Consider the following 18,103-nt stretch of genomic DNA (forward strand, 5'->3'; position numbering starts at 1 on the left):
TGTGGACCGAGGAGTATCCCCTGGAAGACCCCTGTTAACTGCACAGCATCTTTAGCATTATAGAGCATCTTCAGCATTACATCGGGACCACTCAATAGAAATCAATAGCAAAGAGCCACTAATGCTGGAACTGGTCTGAAGACAGTTTTCCTAAAGAGGCAACTATTCTGTTGGACCTTGCTGGGCCCCTTAACTGTCTGTCTGCTGGAATTGGTCAGAGTAACATTAAGTAACCGCATTCTAGTCTGACAAAGTTTTCTGGAAAAGGTTTCTGTGTCAAATATGTTGAATTTGTCAGTGCTTGTTCGCAGTTAAGTAAAAAGTCTTGATTTATTGTTTCTTGTAAAATCCATATCTCCTGAACCCTCTGGAAGGTCTATGTCATTTTTTGGCCATAAATTCATAAATTACACTTTTTTTTTCTTTTTTAATAAATTGCCTTTGGATTTCTTGAGTGTTGGGTTTCTTTATCCTTCAGTTGTTTTGGTGCTGTTTAAATGCTTTATACTTGTTCCTTTGTGTAAGTGTGTCTGCTCAGGGCCCCAGCTACCCATGGTTGAGATAAGGTTTAACAAACAACACCTGACTGGTCCTAAAGGGGTTGGTAGTGTATTACTTGGTGAGGTCCCACAACCACACCATATAATACACCTCATTTCCTCACAGTATCATAGACCCATCTCTCAGAACATTTGTTTAATCTCTATGAAGCCAACACTGCAGTATTGTATTCCAAGTGTGTAATGTGGGAGTATCAGCATTTTGCCAGATCATACTAAAAGTATCTGTCCTTGCGGGGTTGGTGTATGATTATGTCTCTGTCCCTGTAATTGAATATTTTTGCCACCAGTGGTAATGTGGGGTCTCCACCTGGGGAATTCTTTGCAGGGACTTGTTGGCCCTCCCCACCATAAACCACACAGAGAGCACTTGTGGGGCCACTACTGTTGACAACTAGTTCTCTATATACCAAATGGGGTTGTTCCCCTCCAAGCCACCCTCTGGCTGTCCCACTATGATCAGAGGAGTTGGGTTTGATGTAACTGGTACACCCGATAGGTCAGGTCCAGCTAGAGTAAGAATAAGTCGAAGGGGTTGAACTGAGCTGAATGACAGTCCTATTCTCCCTGTTGTCTTTGAGCACCCCATCTTGAGAAGAAATACCAGCCCTCCTCACCCAGTCATTCTTAACTAGAATTAGGCAGTGTCAAACTGGGGGCATGAGCAGCTGAGTCTTGGCTCCGGGGCCCTCGAGGTCCGAAATGGTCTCCAATGGAGCATGTAAAGTGGAACATGAAGGGGGATTCACAAGGAGACAGATGATAGTGCCCTCCTCTCCCTCACAGGGCACACTGATCTTGGCAGGCAGGTGCTGGTGCTCCAGGCTCCAAGGGCAGGTGGTCGTGGATTCCATATGGGATCTCTCATTACCCAGCTGGAAGACTGCAGGCCTTGTCCCCCAGACCTCATCACAGGCAAAAGTCTTGCTGAGCTTCTACTCCTCGCACAGTCTGACTGGTTACTTGACAGTTGATCATTTTGGGAGACTCCACTCCCCTTCTTATAGTTCATTTCCAGACATCAAATGTGATTTAGAGTCTGAGTCTTTGAAGTTTAGATTGGGAGTCTGTTTCCTTTTGAAATGCCCTCTCCTCTACCCTTCTCCAGAAAGTATTCTTTAAAAGCAGGAGCAACTGCAAATCGGATAGCCACACAATATAGGCCACAGGAGTAACTCGAGGTTCTCACCGAAGTCAGTCACAATGATGTGTATCAAAATGTCACCCCAGGGCATCAGCCCTACTCATTATGATTGTCCTGTTGCCTCCACCTCCTTCTTGAGTTGTGCCCAGGCCCCTTCCCAGTGGCCTCTCTGGATCAAAGAGCACTTTTTGAAGTGCACTGAAGAGCCCGGCTCTCCCTTTCTCCAATGTGTCTCACCCAGTTTACAGGAATTCAACAATGTACAAATCTGTCGGGGAGAGGTCCTCTGTCTCCTCTCTCTGTGTTCCTCCAGTCAGCCCTGGGTCTTCCAAAATGAAACCCAGAGTTTTCCATTTAATGTGCCTTTCTCAGCTACACATACACTCTGCACATGCATACGATGTAAACACACAGCACATCACTGCATTATCCCTGTATTGTACCACCCACAGGCACACATACACCCAGCACGTGTACACCTCCCCCACACACACAGCACTAAACACCAAACTTGATATAGGCCTAAGTTGAGGTATGCACACAGGAACAGAACTTTAAATGAGTGAGCAGTGACAGGTGAACAGGACTTGTTCACTTCTCCTTATCACTGTATGGAATGCTGCCACCTCCGCGCTCGTGTAACTTAATTCCTGGTAAAGGCAGTAGCTTTTCACCACTATGAAGTTGGTGCTTTGGCCTCCTCTTCCGGTCCAAAAAGACCGCAATTTGTGAGACAGGCCTATTAATTGGTGCACATGCATGATCTTTGTTCGCCCATGACAAGATAAAGCGGCATTGGAGATCCAGACATCATGTGAGTTAAGGCACTCAGGGCAGGGGTGCATGTCTATCATCATGCATGGGACTTTTCCGTCATAACACACCAATCCATGTCGTTGGCCCATGTTACCAGACTGGGTGGCATTGGCACCTGCCCTTGAGCGTACTGTGAGGAAATGGAATGTATTATGTGGTATGGTTGTGCAACTTCATTGTGTAGTACACTTACTAACCCCTTTAGGACCAGTAGGTTTCGTTTGTGAACCCTAGGTTGCTGTGGGTCTGAGCAGTTGGGCTTACTCAAAGGAACAATTGTTAAGCATTTAAACAACACCAAAACTAGTTAAAAAGAAATACATGACACTCTCAAGAAGTCTGACACCAATTAATGAAAATAGACTGTATTTTTATGTATTTTCAGAGACCACAACGAAAACGATTCACTGGAGAGTTCCGGATATATATCATTTACAAGGTATAGTAAACATGCACTTTTTCACTTAATCGCGAACAAACATTGGCGAATTCAACAAATTTGACACTTGGGAACTTTTTCAAGAAAAACCTTGGGTAAGTATGAATGGGGTTATTCTAAGTGATCAACTTCCACAGGTAGCCAGGACTATTGCGGTCCTCGGGAACAGTTACCTCGGAGTGAAAAGCAGTCTTCAGTCCTTTCAGACACTTTTATCCTCTTGCTTAAAGGTATCCGTGGAAGTGGTCCTGATGGAAGAGATGAAAGATTCTGAAGATGCTCGAGTAAGCTGCAGTGGTGAATGCACCTGATGGTGGTCTTTTTGCGCTATTTCTGTGGTTTCTTCTCGGTCCACGATCTTGGTAAGGCGGTCCTGGCCGCAGGGTTTGATGTCCCTTGAAGTCCTCTCAGTCCTGGTAGATGTTCTGTCACCACTGGGCCACCAGTTGCCTGGTATCTCGGTTACATCAGAATTCTTCCTTTGACGATAACTTGCTTTCTGGGCTGCCATGCTGCACTTCGGCAGCTCTCCTGCGTCCAGCAGACCCTGGTGCAATTTTGAGCATCATGTCTTGGTCTCTGATACTGCACGGTGGTGAGTTACAGCGATGCAAGTGTCTGGGCTAGTAAAGTACCCCAGCAGGCTTCTTCAGCTGCTGTGGCCCTGTGCTGCGAACAAAAAGCCAACCAACAGACCTTTGGAGTCTCTTACTTTCATTGGGTTAACGCAATGCCTTGTCCACAAGCAGGACACAGGAGGCACAGTCCTTTCTCCTTTATTGGCTGGTAGGTTCAGCAGGTGCAGTTCATGTTGGTGCTGCTTCTTTTCATCGGGTCCTTTGTGCAGCATGGCAGTCCTTCTTCGGTCCTCTTCTCCAGCCTACGAGAGCTACGTTTTGGATACTAGAGGTACCCTTTTTTGCCCAGAAAATGCCCTTAGGGCAGGATGCAATTGGACACCTATGCAGCTTCCTCCCAGGGAAGGGTAACACTTTTCTCTCCCACACAGACTTCCATTATCTCCTTTTCTGGGAGTTGCTTGCATGCCTCCCCAGGAGGGCAGAAAGCTGGCTCACTGACAGGCCCCTTTTGCAACTTTGGACGGGCACAGGGGATTTAGGGCAACAAAATGGCAACTTTCTAAAAGGTGCACACTGTGACAGGTTACATTAATTATGACTTGGGCATCAATTTGGGCTTAATGAAACAAGTTGTTTGATACATTATGGTGTCAACTGTAGTAGTCCCAGTTAGAAGTTAGCAAAGCTGAGGTGTCCGCTTGCAACTCACTCGCCAACGTGGCTACTAGCTTTTTTCACAGTAAAATACAACAATTGCGGGTTTTTTCTTTGGGGGGAAATGTAAAAGTAGATGTTCATCTCTGTAATAAGCAGTCAAGGTTTCAGTTTTAAAACTGCCCTTGCAATCTGACGTGGCAGGCTAGAAGCTATGTTTTTACCATTGTCATACCGAGGGTGACACAACCAGTGCTGTCGTCCCAGGGGTTACCCCTCTAACATACAGGCCCTAGTTACTATATTCTGGGGACTTACTGGTAAGTTAGCTTATGCCAATTGAGCATAAAACTGTGTATGCTTGATTGATTTATAATCAGGGCACAGGCACTGAGGTCTGGTTAGCAAGCCTCAGTGCACTTTCAGAGTCCAAAAACCAACAGCATCAGTCCAAACCTTTGGGGTGACCATACAAAAAGAGGCATTCCATTACACTTACTATGTTGCGTCTGGCCACCTCTTGAGCTAGTTTCAGCAGGGCAGTGTGTACCTGGGCATGATCACCTCACCCCGTATCCCCAGTGTTTTTGGGGCATGAGGGTAATCGGCTTCCTTGGCACAAAGGAGAGATATATTTCTCAAGCTCTCCTTTTCACAGCAGGCAATGCACATTCATGTAGGTTCACTTAGGTTTAGGAGAATACAAAGAAAACAAAAAAGAAGCAATGTGGACATGAATGCCAGGTACATTTCACAAAATTGAATTATTCAATAATTTAGATGTAGGATAAGTGACTATACAGTTTTCTTGCTGGTGTTTGGGGTGGGGGTGGGAGACCCACAGCTGAGTAAGGTTGTAATATGTGAAGGTGTGTCAGCGCTGGATAGTTGTGAGCATTACCGACACAGCATATCAATCAAGCGGGCAAAATAGCCATTAAGCATTTTACACATCTACTTTCTCCTAATGCTTTCTACAAGTTTCTGTGCTCTTCATTATCATGGGAGGCGAGGTAGCCTAGTTGTCATTTGTGTAGGAGTGACTCTAGATACTAATGATGAGTAGGGGTTCATCAACTAGTGCTCGCCTATGGGGGAAGGGTGTCCTCCTCGCTTTGAACGTGAAAGGTTTTGATGAACTAAACTCATCTCGGTGATGGAGGGTATTTCCTGAGGCCCCTAGCCTCCTGTCGACGAAGCAGGGTGCTCTATTTTCGGCCAGGAGATAACCATGTGATGCTATACAGCTGCAGAAAGGGATGCAGCAGCCTTCAAGAGGCATGTAATGGACTTAATTGCTAGTATAAAAATCGAAATCAAGAAAACAAGATGGCCTTATGGGTTTTAAGCAGTGTTTTTCAAACATTTTAATGTTGCATCACCCCCCCCCCCTTGAAATTTTTCACAATTATTTTATTAAGATGCCAATGTTTAAATATGTCTAGACATTGCAGTTAAGTATTGTTACCTTTTTAAAAAATGCAATAACATGCATCTGTTTAAAACAAAGCACTGTTATCTGTATAATGCTTCTTTTGGCCAGAGCCTGGAGCTCCCCTTGGGATCACTTCAGACCCCCTCTAGGGGGGCCCGCACCCCAGTAAAAGAACCCTGGTTTAGAGCATTTAAATACCTCCAGGGTATGTTAATATAACCCTACAACATTTGTAATGGATCTGTGACCTCAGCCTAGAAGCATGCTAGTGCAGGACATGTCCAAAAAATGTGCTGCATATCAGCGCCCATTAACAAACATCAAGGGCATCCGGAGTCGTCGCCTGGAGAAAATTCATTAATCTTACCGGGGATCATATAGGCTCTATACAGTATGTACAATATGTATGAGCTTCAGTCAAAGATTCCTAAACACTGTAAATAGGGATATATTCCCTTTCGTCATGATTGAACTCTCTAATAAGGTTTGTTTCCATTGAGCACAAAATACTTCTATGGGGACCTGCATGTGTGTCGTTAGCGCTTTGGTCAGCTTGAGTTCAGCACAGGAAAGCAAAGTGCCTTAGTCAAAAAGATTGCCTAGACTCTTTATGCCTAAAGTGTGCCATTGCCTGAGACTGGTGATTAAAATATTGTTACCATTATATAACATGCCCAGAAGTGGGATGACTAGGGTGTGGGGTAAGGCTCAAGGTTGGGTGATAGCATATGTAAGTACCCACAAAAGTTGAGCAAAAGGTTGTCTGAAGTGGCCTCTGGGTGGAATCCCCAAAGCACCAGAGTTATCTTCCACGATGCCTGCGTAGTTGCAGTATCTTGCGCAATCAACAAAGCCATTGGAGTTAGACAGTGTAGTAATGCCCAAAGTTGAAACGCTGAGGCCACACCAGTCTGGTGGACCTCAGACTTTGGCCATCACAACCCTTAGTTTGCCGTTGCTCTATATCAGCTCCCCAGGAAGAATGTTGAGAGAACAAAAGAGTTTTGCAGTTAAGTAGAGGGGTAGTTTGGCAAAGTAATAGAGTAAGCGGTGAAAGCCTAATCATCTTAAAGAGGGCAAACCTGGCCATTACACATATTGGTAAGGTCCTCCAGAATGCTAACTTACCCCTGAGCGCCAAGCCTGCACAGATTACATTCCCGTCAAGTAGGTTTTAGACAGTGTGAAATATTTGTTTAACTAAATATATGAAGTGATATTGCTGCCAGCAGAGAGTGAACCTCAGCAACAACCCTAAGGTACAACAGTCATCTGCTCACAGAGAGACTGCATGCATTCTATCTTCCAGGGGAATTCCCCGGTCAGACCCTCCATGGCCCAGGTTGATAGCGACAGGCTCCATTGCGGAGTCCGAGATGTGTGGGGAGAGGGTGACAACCCTGCCTTGTGCCGCTATGTATAAGGATTAGCTCCGTTATATAGTGTCTGATGCAACCCCGCAGTGTGGAGTGCGTATAAAGCAATTGTACAAGCTTCACAGTATATCTGCCTAGCCCCAGCAGTTCCAGTCGAGGGAGTTGAATGTTTTTTCCAGGTATAGCACATGAAATGCTGGTCTGGGAAAAATCTGGGGGGCAAACTCCATGATACGAGACAACTTTTGATTATTTCTAGATGTGCTTTGTCCTGGAACAAGCTGTCTTGGTCAAGGTGGGCCTGTTAGGGCAGTAGTGGTAGTTGTAGAAAACTAGCTCTGTATATACTATACCAAAGTAAGGTATAGTGTGCACAGAGCCCAGGGGATCCCCAGGGACTTAACAGAGGCTAAAGTAGCTAATACTAATGCTCTCTTTTGTTGTAGTGTGGTCGAGCAGTTAGGCTTATCAGAGCGTAGTGAAAAACATACACACACAGTCAAGAAATAATACACACGTTCAATGACTAACTTCAGGCCGATATTTTTATTTACCAAAAATATACTTAGGTAAGTACATTTGTAAGTTTGTATCAATCTTATGTTTAAAATGCACTTTGTTTAGGTCTTGCAGATAAAACAGTTTACAATTAAGTAACACTTTTCAACTTCCAAAAGTAGACAGTGCAATTTCTCATATGAAGCAATGCAGTCATATGGGAGGAAAAGTGTTAACACAGTTTACCGGTAAGTACTTAACTAACAATCCTTCGGAGGTTAGGATGTCCACAGGTCAAGGTTCAGTTGGGTGCAGAGGTCAAAGTTGGTGTCGGGCTCTTGATGGAATCCTTTGGAGACCTGGGGCACTCAGAAAGAAACAGGTTGCAGATAAGTACCCATGAATTCAGAGCACAGACGTCCTGGGGGGGTTTCAATGAGAAATTTGGGTGGGGAGGTGGAGAGGGGTTGGAGCGACACAGTTCAAGACCAAACACTCTCAGGGGCGGTCGCGTGCAGGGTGGAATCACAGCATCCAGTGCCCAATGCTTTTCAATGGGGGAACCCCGGTGGGGGGGGGGGGGGGGGGGGGGGGTCACAAAGATGCTGCAGGCTGGTTCCAGGGTATCAGTTGTGGAAAAACAAATGCTGGACAAGTAGGTTAAGAGCCCACTGGACTGTCTGTCGGATTCCCCAAGGCCAGGGGACTGTGTTTGCATAGTTACCTTTGGGTTCGAGAATCTTCATCAGATACGTTTGCGGTCAGTGGGGGTCTGCCAGATTTAGGCTGCAGGCGTAGTCGTATTGGCTAGCATGGGTCAACCCAGGGTGGACTTGAGGTCAGAATTGCCTGGGGACCTTCTCTGGACCGGTGGGCCATCTGGACATGGGTTGATGTCAGGCACTCATCTAGCTATTAATTCACCGTAAGTATACTTACGGTAAATTAATAGCTAGATGAGTGCCTGACATCAACTTAATGTAACTTACCAGTGATATTGGTTACTGATATACAGGGTCTTTTGGGGGTATTCATCCTGTTCAGTGCACCTTCTGGCTAAACAAATTAGTGAATCAAGGGCAGGAAGCGCCATCATACTATGTGAAAACTTCCCTACATATATTAACATCTGGACATGGGCAGTGAGCGTTTGGTGCAGAGTGGACAGGACTCGAAGTCGGGGCAGCTCTGGCATCCTTTTGAAAGGTTTCTTGTGGACAGGGTTGCTGTCCTCTGGAGTTCTTGTTCCTGTGGTTGGCAGGCATTCCTCTGGGGGTTTTCAAAGGTTGCTGGGTTTGCAGGATTTGTCCCCTTTTTGTTGCAGGAGTCTTGAAGCTGCAGACCAGCCAGAAGGGCTGCGGCCAAGACATTTGTCGTCTGGAATCTTCACTGCTGTCGTTTGCTCTTCAGTCCTTCCTCTTCTTGCTGTTGCCAGGGATGTGAATAGCAAGATTCAGGGGTGCCCCAAAATACTAGATTTAGGGGCGTTCCAGCAGTCGGAGGGCAATAGCCAATGGCTACTGTCCCTGAGGGTGGCTACACCCTTCCTGTGCCCACTCCTTTGGGGAGAGGGGCACATTCATAACCCCTTTGGCTGTCACCCTCTAAAGCAAGTTGGAGGATTCTGCCAGGAGGGGGTTACTTAATGTCTGGGCACCCTAGGGATTGTCACTCCTTCTTGTTTTTCCTAATGTTCCCGCTGGGCCTGCTGCCAAAAGTGGGGCTTGGTCGAGGGGCGGGCATCTCCACTAGTTGGACTGCCCTGGTGCAGTGTAACACGAGGCAGGAGACTTTGAGGCTCACGCCAAGTGTTGCAGTTCCTGCAGGGGGAGGTGTGAAGCACCACCACCCAGGGCAAGCTTTGTTCCTGACCCCAAAGAGCACATAGGCTCTCACCCCATAGGGTCAGAAACCTGTCTGTTAGTGGCAGGCTGGTACAGACTGGTCAGTCCTTACTAAAGGGTTGGGTAAAATACAGGGGGAAATGTCTTAAGATACCCTCCGGGTGCATTTTTCAATAAATCCAACACCGGCATCAGTGTGGGTTTATTCAGCTGAGAAGTTTGATACCATACTTCCCAGTCTTCAGTTAAGCCATCATGGAGCTGTGGAGTTTGTAATGACAAACTCCCAGCCCATGTATTTAATATGGCCACACTGCACTTACAATGTCAAAAAAGTAACTTAGACACTGTAAAGGAATAATGCTCATGCAGCTATGCCCTCACCTGTGGTATAGTGTATCCTGCCTTAGGGCTGTAAGGCCTGCTAGAGGGGTGACTTACCCATGCCACTGGCAGTGGTTTGTGGGAATGGCACCCAGAGAGGGATGCTGTGTCAACTTTATCTTTTTCCTCCCCATCAACACACACAATCTGCAATGGCAGAGTGCATGTGTTTTGTGAGGGGTCTCTTAGGGTAGACTAGTATATGCTGCAGCCCTTGGGGACCCCCTCTGGCCACAGGGCCCTTGGTGCCACTGTTACCTTTTACAAGGGACTTAACTTTGTGCCAGAGTTGTGCCAATTGTGGAAACAATGCTACAGTTTTAGGGAATGAACACAGGTGCTGGGGCCTGGTTCGCGGTATCCCAGCACACACTCTCTCTCTCACTCTTTCTCACTCTCTCTCACTCTCACACTCTGTCATGGGTCATCCCTCTTCACCCATTAGCTCTATTGCACTGCTTGTGGCTACTGCATATTATACAGAGCCACCCAGTTAAACCTGTGGAAGCTGTTGATTGATTAATTACAAATCCTTAAGGTATCAAATCCTCCAAAGAATTTTAACTTAACAATAGTGTGAGTTTTAGTGTAATGAGTGGAGCAAGATTATAAAACAAAATGAAACAAAATATATCTTTCTTTTTAAGAATTGTTTTTTACTTTGATCATATAATGAACCATTTGACTGTCTTTAATACTATCCTTTGTTCATTATCAGTTGCTCATGTAAGTAATGCAGTTGTTTTCTAATGTCTGTTTCAGTCTCCTTTATGAGCTTATGCGAGACCAGGATCAGGACAGATGTACACAATAATTTACCCACACTGCTAAGTGTCGTGTTTGCGACTGTTGAGCACAGTCCAAATTCACTGACCTAATAAAATGCAGCACAGTACTAGTGTACTTCAAAACATGCCAATCATCAACACAAGTTTGTCATTACAGTTATATTTCTTTTCAAAGGGCATTAGTATCAGCAACATGTATGCCTATTCGAATGCAACCAGTGCAATTAGGCTACACCATCCCATGTAATATTTAAGACTCTCATTTCTGGTCCGTGCACTGTAGTGCCAGTTCAGAACACACCAAATGTGAAGTCAGCATAAAATGACTGGCAGATTCCACTGCTTATCTGCAGTGATACGTATCAAATCGTCTACTGTGTTTGCTGCCACTATACATTTTTTTATGTTTGTTATTTTGATTTTCTAATGTATTTGTCTACGATGTCTGATAATTAAGGATCAAAGTAGATAATTTTTCAGTAAGTAAAAATGCATTTTCTTAGAATTTCGTTTTAAGTTTGCTGATCCTGTCATGCCTCCATCACAACAGAAACCACTGCATTTTTAAACTTGAATTCTTGTGAGGGTTTTATACTTTAAGAATTTATTGTTAATCCAATACTAATTTGATAAGTGTGATGTAGAGTGCATTATGAGTGACTTCAGTTTACTTCATTACATGTGCACATCTGTGGAAAAGGACGTACATTACGTTTTTCAGGACTTGCAAACTAAGATTGTACTTCACTAATGTTTTTTTCCTTTCAGTTCTTTATAATTTGTATTCACCTTTGTATGTGTAATCTTAGTTTTCCGATTACAGTAATTCAAATCTAGTAGCTCATTTTCTTTGTGGCATTTAGAATCATATTTTCCTGTGATGTGCATTAAAACTGAAAAGGGTTTATCTATTGTTTCTAAGTACACCTGACTACCTACTATGAAGCACTGCTACTGTTCCATGAAAACTATATGCAATAGTTTTCTTTGCAAGCAGATAGCTGTCATGATTAGGTGGCCATTTTTTATCTTTGTGGCATATGCTTGCGATAAAAAGCAAAACAAAATAATATACCATCCCAATGTCATATCCAGACCTGTTGGCTTTGCCAATGCTTGTTTAGTGTTTTTTGTCTTATTATGATTGGCTCCGATATAATGCATCATCACCACATAAGACAACACATGTACAAAAACAATCTGCATGTTAAGTCAGTAGTTTCAACAGTGTGTCATGCACAGGGTACAACAATGTGCTCCGTTTGTAATCATTTTGAGGTACAACAAACCCTTCACTACCACTATCCCATCCCTAGTCTGCAGCCAGCAAAGCCACATCAGATTACAAATAGTCCTGGTAGCTACAACAGGATTAAAACTGCAGGGAAGAATCAAAACCTTTATGTATAAAACAAGGTTCTCACAAATAACATGCTTGATCTGAACTGAATGGAGTATTGACATAACAATAAAGCACTATAGAAAAAGTCAAGGTGGATGATCATCTGTTATGTGAGTCTTGAACTCTTCCACCAGTAAATCCCAAGTCTGTGCTATGAAGTGCTCATTCAGGCCCCGCCTGTCCTCCCTATTTAGGTGCATGCTTTGAGACTAAAACCAGGAGAGTAGAAACACGGCCTAGGTCTCACCAGTGAAAGGGTTTATGCTTTTCCAATGGATGCTTGTTTAATGTTGATGTTTGACCCACTTACCAGGAAAACGCTAACTGTGACGTCATTGAGTTTTTTTCAGGCCCTTAGTCATTTTAGAAAGCAAAATCATATCATCTCTGTCAATTATGTCTGGTGTGTTTTAAGTAAAATCTTATGTGCCAGAGCATCACTTTCATTTGGGATAGATAGAAATGAAAAAAGTTAATGAAAATGGTCCCAGCATGGGACCTTATGTCTGGCCTTCCTCTGTTGTTATCTTGGCTTAATAGTTCTGTCTACCTTGCAGTTTGGTGATGGTCCACAAATTGGAGTGCAGTCTGGCAATCCAAATTGAAGCTCGAAGGCATGCCTAGAGAGCTTCCTGTGGACCCTGTCAAAAGCCAAAGACAAATCCACAATGCAGGCCTACAGGTTTTGTTGTCCCCCCCCCCTTTGTTTCCTGAGAAACCAGGTAGCTCAATACTAAAGCCACACTTTGACAGGATCGTATGTTGTAAACCACAATTGTTCCTTGCTAGGCCCTGGTTTCCAGAAGTGGTAACAAGACTTTTGGAAAGATTTTACCTACACTCTCTGGATGTGCAGTCGGCACAGTTGTGTAAGCATCATACATGCAAACATTTTAGAACAAGAAAGTGGGAGATTAAAAAAAAAAAGTTTCCTGCCTGAATCAGGTCTGTTGGCATGTATGAAACATGGTGGTGCTAATTGTCCAGCACTCTTGCAGAAAGCTAATATGAAAGTTCTCTTGATACATAATCTTGATAGCTGAACAGACCACCAAACTAAGTGGAGTTTGGTTTTCTGTATATACTAGCCCCATCTGGAACTTGCTGCTAGGGAATTGACTGTTATTTGTATTAGTTTACCTTCCCATGTCATAGTATTTCATGATTAGGGTGATGTAAGAATGCTTCTAGAATTGTATGGCAAAGATAGTTTCACTGATATTGGATTGTGTTTTAAATGTGTCTGATTAAAGATTTTACCCAAGCTATATTGTCTGTAGTAACATTTTGAGTGTCACAAACATTTGTTTCTCTCCCACACAGTTGTTTTGTCTTGTGTACATATTTCCTTAAATTATTGAATGTCTTGTGGTACCATACCCATATCTCTCTGTATGTTGGACTAGTAGGAACTCTGACCATCCTGCACTTGGCCATGGAGATCAGATATGACTGAGTGCAGAATATCAATATTTTATATGTGTATTGATTGAGGTACATACAAGGGAACATACTCGATGGATTTCATGTTACAAAGCCTTTCTGTACTAACTTGTACATCACAAACAAAGCTTTTCTGTGGGTGAAGAATCATGATGGACATTTCATCTTTCCTGACTTTTAGCCACTTATCTTGGAAGATGCAGAGGGAATCTGTGCCTTGCCTTACACTAACAGTAACAATAGCAACATAACCTTGTTTTGTGAGCTGGTTTTGCAGCTAAACGCTCATTGTTGAAAAATCTGCATGAGTTGTGTCCCTGTTTTTATCCATTTCACCTCCATCTTTATGCAGCCTGTTAGATAGGGGACTTATTTTTAATCTTTGAAATGTAGGCTAATGTAACAGACCGCATCCAAGATTGACCTTCCCTGCCCATTTGGTTAACAAACTTTGGAAAAATGTTTACTTGTAGTGTCCAGATACAATTATTTGAATACAGTATTCAGCAACATTTTGCTAGTATGTATCTTTAATTTTCTCTCTTTCCCCTTTCCCTCTCCTGCACCATCTGCCAATACTAGGAACTTGGACCAGGGCCTGTGGTAGTTACTTTTTTTGCTGTCCTTTTTCTGTCATGAGAAGCCCATCTGACATACCATTTCATTTTCCTTTAATAGAAGAATGGGTGCGACCAGTTATGAAGCGAGATAAACAAGTCCTACTACATTGGGGTTATTTCCCTGACAGGTAGGTTATGCCACTGCTCTGTAAAGTTTTCATATCACAGAGTTTTGAGTGTGTAGCCATGTAGGCCTTGATTTCGAGTTAAGTGGTTTTAGGTGTGTGTATACAGTGTGGTTGTAACTAACATTTGTGGCTAGTATCCCTGCACTTAAATCTGCCTATTTCAGTTTATTGTCCTCAAAATTTCAAATAACATGCAGACCAGTAATTACCAGGTCCTTTTCCGCAAGGGGAGTCCCCATTGTGGGGACAATTCCAATCCAATTTTACTAGCTGGATTATCAGGATGGTAAAATCAGACCAGGTGTTCCACCACCCAGAAAATCCAGTTGTGGGAACACCTTTTAATCAGGGCATGTGGATGTTAAGTGGGTGAGGAGACTTTTATAGCATCTCTGTATAGCGTTGCCAGAGTTATGTAGAATACTACTTTGTTCTGATGTCATTCTGCCAAAGCTACATCATACTCCTCATTATACAGGTGTATCCAAGGTAAGTGTGTCTCAATAAACCCCTGCTAGTTCACATTGGGTAGCCATATTAGTTGTTTCAGAATAAGAGTGGAAGATGGGTGGTGAGCTAGACAAAGCAATATTCCCTGTAAAATTGCTCCTTGTTGTTCATAAGTACAACAAGGATTACAAAACAGAAGGCCAGAATCTGACAGAGAGACCTGGAGAGATTGCCTATTATAAAAATATAGACAAGCACAGAGAGCAAGTGCTAAGAACCAAGAGAAACAGTGAAATGGAGAGCTGAGTGGCAAGAGAGAAGAGGTAGAGACAGGAAGATGGATATGAAGGAGATGAAGAGAAAGGAATAAAAAACCTGAACAGAGTGAAAGGATGACACGCAGCCATAAAGTCAGACAGACACCTGGACAGAGGGAAGGATGAGAGTCTGGGATGGAGGGAATGCTGGCAATCTAGATAAGGAGAGAGACAGGACCGAGAGAAGGGCTTATGAGAGAATCACAGAGCAGGAAGTTAGGATTCACCTGGAAAAAGGGGAAAACACAAGAAGGGGGCAAGGTGGATAGAGAGTGAGAGTAAAAGAGAGAAAATGACTAAAGGTGCGGTAAGTAAAAGAAGTGAAGGAATTGGGATGGAAAGGCAGACAGTATGGTAAACAGGACAGGCACGAGGGAAAGTATTGGAGTAGAGGAAGTATAGACATTTTTAGAGCTGTAAAATTGGTATCCTCATATTATTTCTTTAGTTACGACACTTGGATTCCTGCCAGTGAGATTGAGGCTCCTGTGGAGGATGCACCAACACCAGAGAAACCTCGAAAGGTAACTTCTCAGTATTCCAGTTTGTACTACCTGGGAGTCCTTTGAAATACTCTTTAGGTTTATGTTGTGCTTTAGAAACAACTGACATGATTTGTATTGGTCAGTATCCACATTAAGATGCCATGATACTTGAATTAAGAAGCACCTATCTCAAAGCCTTGAGACTCCTGTCTAGCACTTAAGAATAAGTTCATATTGTGCTGTTTTCTAGCAGAACAGCAGTGTGTCCTAGTGCTGGAGTCAACCATGCGACACCAAATGACCTATTACAAGCTTTGCAGACCTATCCTGCTTCCGAACTGGGCTTCACAGTAGACGTTATTGCCATTTTTTACCACGGTGGCCCATTTGAGAGCTTCTTTTTTTGTATAACCAATATGGCACTTGCAGGCACAGTTTTGTCTACTTGGACAGCTGTCTGCACGTTTTACAAAGTATAGCCTCTTAGAGTAGACTACTGCATGTGTTAAGTAGTAGCACGTCGTGGGCTTAAAAATGTACCTTCAGAGTCATGGCCCCTTGGCTTGTATTAAACTCCTGCCATCTCTTAGAGCATTACCTGTGTCGTGTGGTTGTATTTTTGTGTTGACAAATGTGCTTTGCTTTATTCCAGGTTCATGCTAAATGGATCCAAGACACAGATGTCTTTAATGAATGGATGAATGAGGAGGATTATGAGGTTAATGATGAACGGTGTTCTCTCCCCCGTCGCAAGAAAATCTCTGCCAAGACTTTGATAGACGAGGTAAGAGTTCTCTGCAGTAGCATCTCCTTCAGTACATTCTCTTACCAGATCAATAAAAAAAAACGCATCTAGGACAGGCCAGTACATTCAGAGCACCTACAGCTTTTAATGTTATAATTTATGCTCTCTGGAGCCGATAACCAAGGAGGCTAGGGGAGCACAGAACTAGTGTAAAGGGTTCTGTCATCTACTCCCTGGGCCCGGATCACTTGTACTGTAGAACCTGCAGCTAGCTGGCACTTGGCTAGCTATCTGGTCTTGGTGCCCACAGCAAGGTGGGACTGGCTGCGTGGAGTTGCAGTGCTGATGATGGTGAATGAGGCAGTTAACTCTTGGAAGTACAGTGCCAGTCTCCTAGAGTGGGCAATGAGAGATGACGGCTGAGGCCTCTGCAGACTGTGAATGCTTTCGGGACTGAGTAGTTAATCCCAAAGGTTGACAGTCCTGACGTGTGAAGGCCAGGCAGGGTGGTGTAGCACAGGTGAGTGTTGTGAGTTTTGTGAGTTGTTCTCTGTTCCTATGGGATCCTCTCTTTGACTTGCAGTGGCTTCCTCCAATCTCCTCAACCCTTGCTCCCCCATACCATGGTAAGATGGCAATGTTGGGGTAGGGACACCCCCAGCTTGAGACTATCTTCCTTCCATCTCCCCCTGTTCCATCCCTAAATTCTGGATTAGTGGCAGCTGGTGATCTTGAAAGTGGGTGGAGAGGAGCATAACGCTTTCACTGAATTTCAGTGAGTTAACAAAATGAATATCCCATCCTCTAGGAGGGTTTGGCGAAGGTAAGCACCCCCACCATCCAAGAATGTTTAAAAAAGAAATGGTCAAATAATGAACTTTAAACCACATTTTCACATAAACTTGCTGTAAGCCAGGGTGCACTTAAGATATATTTCAGTACTTTCATGGTGTACTATGAATTGACCCCATTGTTGCAAAATTTCCTGCAGCTCCACTATCTTTTGAAAATCATCACCAGTGTGTCACTGCCAGCATTTTGTTATGTCCTCTTATGTCAAGATGTTTTATAAAATATGCAATTACCAGAATTTGGCCTTATGCTATGGGTGATCCATTTGTCGAATATTATCTCCAGTATGTCTAGGCCAGCATTTTCTCATGTATTCACCCCAGAAGGCAAATTCCGTATACCAAACCAATAGGCCTCCTTAAGGCTAGGTATTACTTCCAATATTCTAGCACCAGTATTTTGCCATAGATGTCTTGTATACCAAGAGTTGTATTTTAGGTCTTGCGTTTTGCCAGGGGTGTCCCAATATGCCAGAAGTTTCCTCCAGTATGACACTGCTACAATGCTGCTATGGATGCGTCCATAAGCCAAGAAAAACCTTCAGTGTACCATGGCATGTGGCAAAGTCGCAAGCCTAACACAAGGTCACACATAAACTCTCACTCATTCCACTCCACTCATTCCTGGTAGGAAATTAGCTATGCAGTAGGTGTGTCGCACCACTAGGAAGATCACACCCCTAAGGTGGGCAGCCTGATGTGCCACACGAAGGAAGGGTTCCACCATCTTATTTTTGGTGGAACTAGGAACTCTGGCACAGGGTTATGCCCACTCCCCATAGGAAGTGCTCATATAGGGGGTGTATATACCCCAGGGGTAAGCAGACTATTTGCTACTACCCTACACTCACCTTTTAAATTCAGTATTTATTTGGCCCCCTGACACCAGGAACTCTGATTCACCTGACTACAAAAAGGACATAGAAGAGACAACTAGCGCAGGACCTGTGGACTAGCTGAGGACTTAGTGAAAAACCCTGCCTGCCCCTGTCTTGACAATTGGAAAAACTTGACTCGTCCTACAGCTGTGAATTCGCCCAAAGCCATGGAGGACTAGCAGCACTTCGCCCCAGAGTCAGCATGTCCCTTGGAGGAGTAGCCACTTCCCTGCACCACCAGGTACCAACTGAGACTGTCCAGTTC

At 43.9% G+C, this 18,103-nt stretch overlaps 1 protein-coding gene across 6 annotated transcripts in view; it reads left to right on the plus strand.

The window, feature by feature from the left end:
* The window catches only part of SMARCC2 (SWI/SNF related BAF chromatin remodeling complex subunit C2), a 494,788-nt gene that overhangs the window by 23,100 nt on the left and 453,585 nt on the right, over positions 1-18,103 (plus strand). For all 6 annotated transcript variants that reach the window (XM_069230569.1, XM_069230570.1, XM_069230565.1 and 3 more), the window contains exons 7-9: positions 14,043-14,112; positions 15,328-15,403; positions 16,017-16,148. In XM_069230569.1, the coding sequence (XP_069086670.1) occupies positions 14,043-14,112; positions 15,328-15,403; positions 16,017-16,148 (278 nt within the window). The remainder of the gene's footprint in view (positions 1-14,042; positions 14,113-15,327; positions 15,404-16,016; positions 16,149-18,103) is intronic.

The sequence above is a fragment of the Pleurodeles waltl genome, chromosome 4_2, assembly GCF_031143425.1.
Source record: "Pleurodeles waltl isolate 20211129_DDA chromosome 4_2, aPleWal1.hap1.20221129, whole genome shotgun sequence".
NCBI classification, from domain to species: domain Eukaryota; kingdom Metazoa; phylum Chordata; class Amphibia; order Caudata; family Salamandridae; genus Pleurodeles; species Pleurodeles waltl.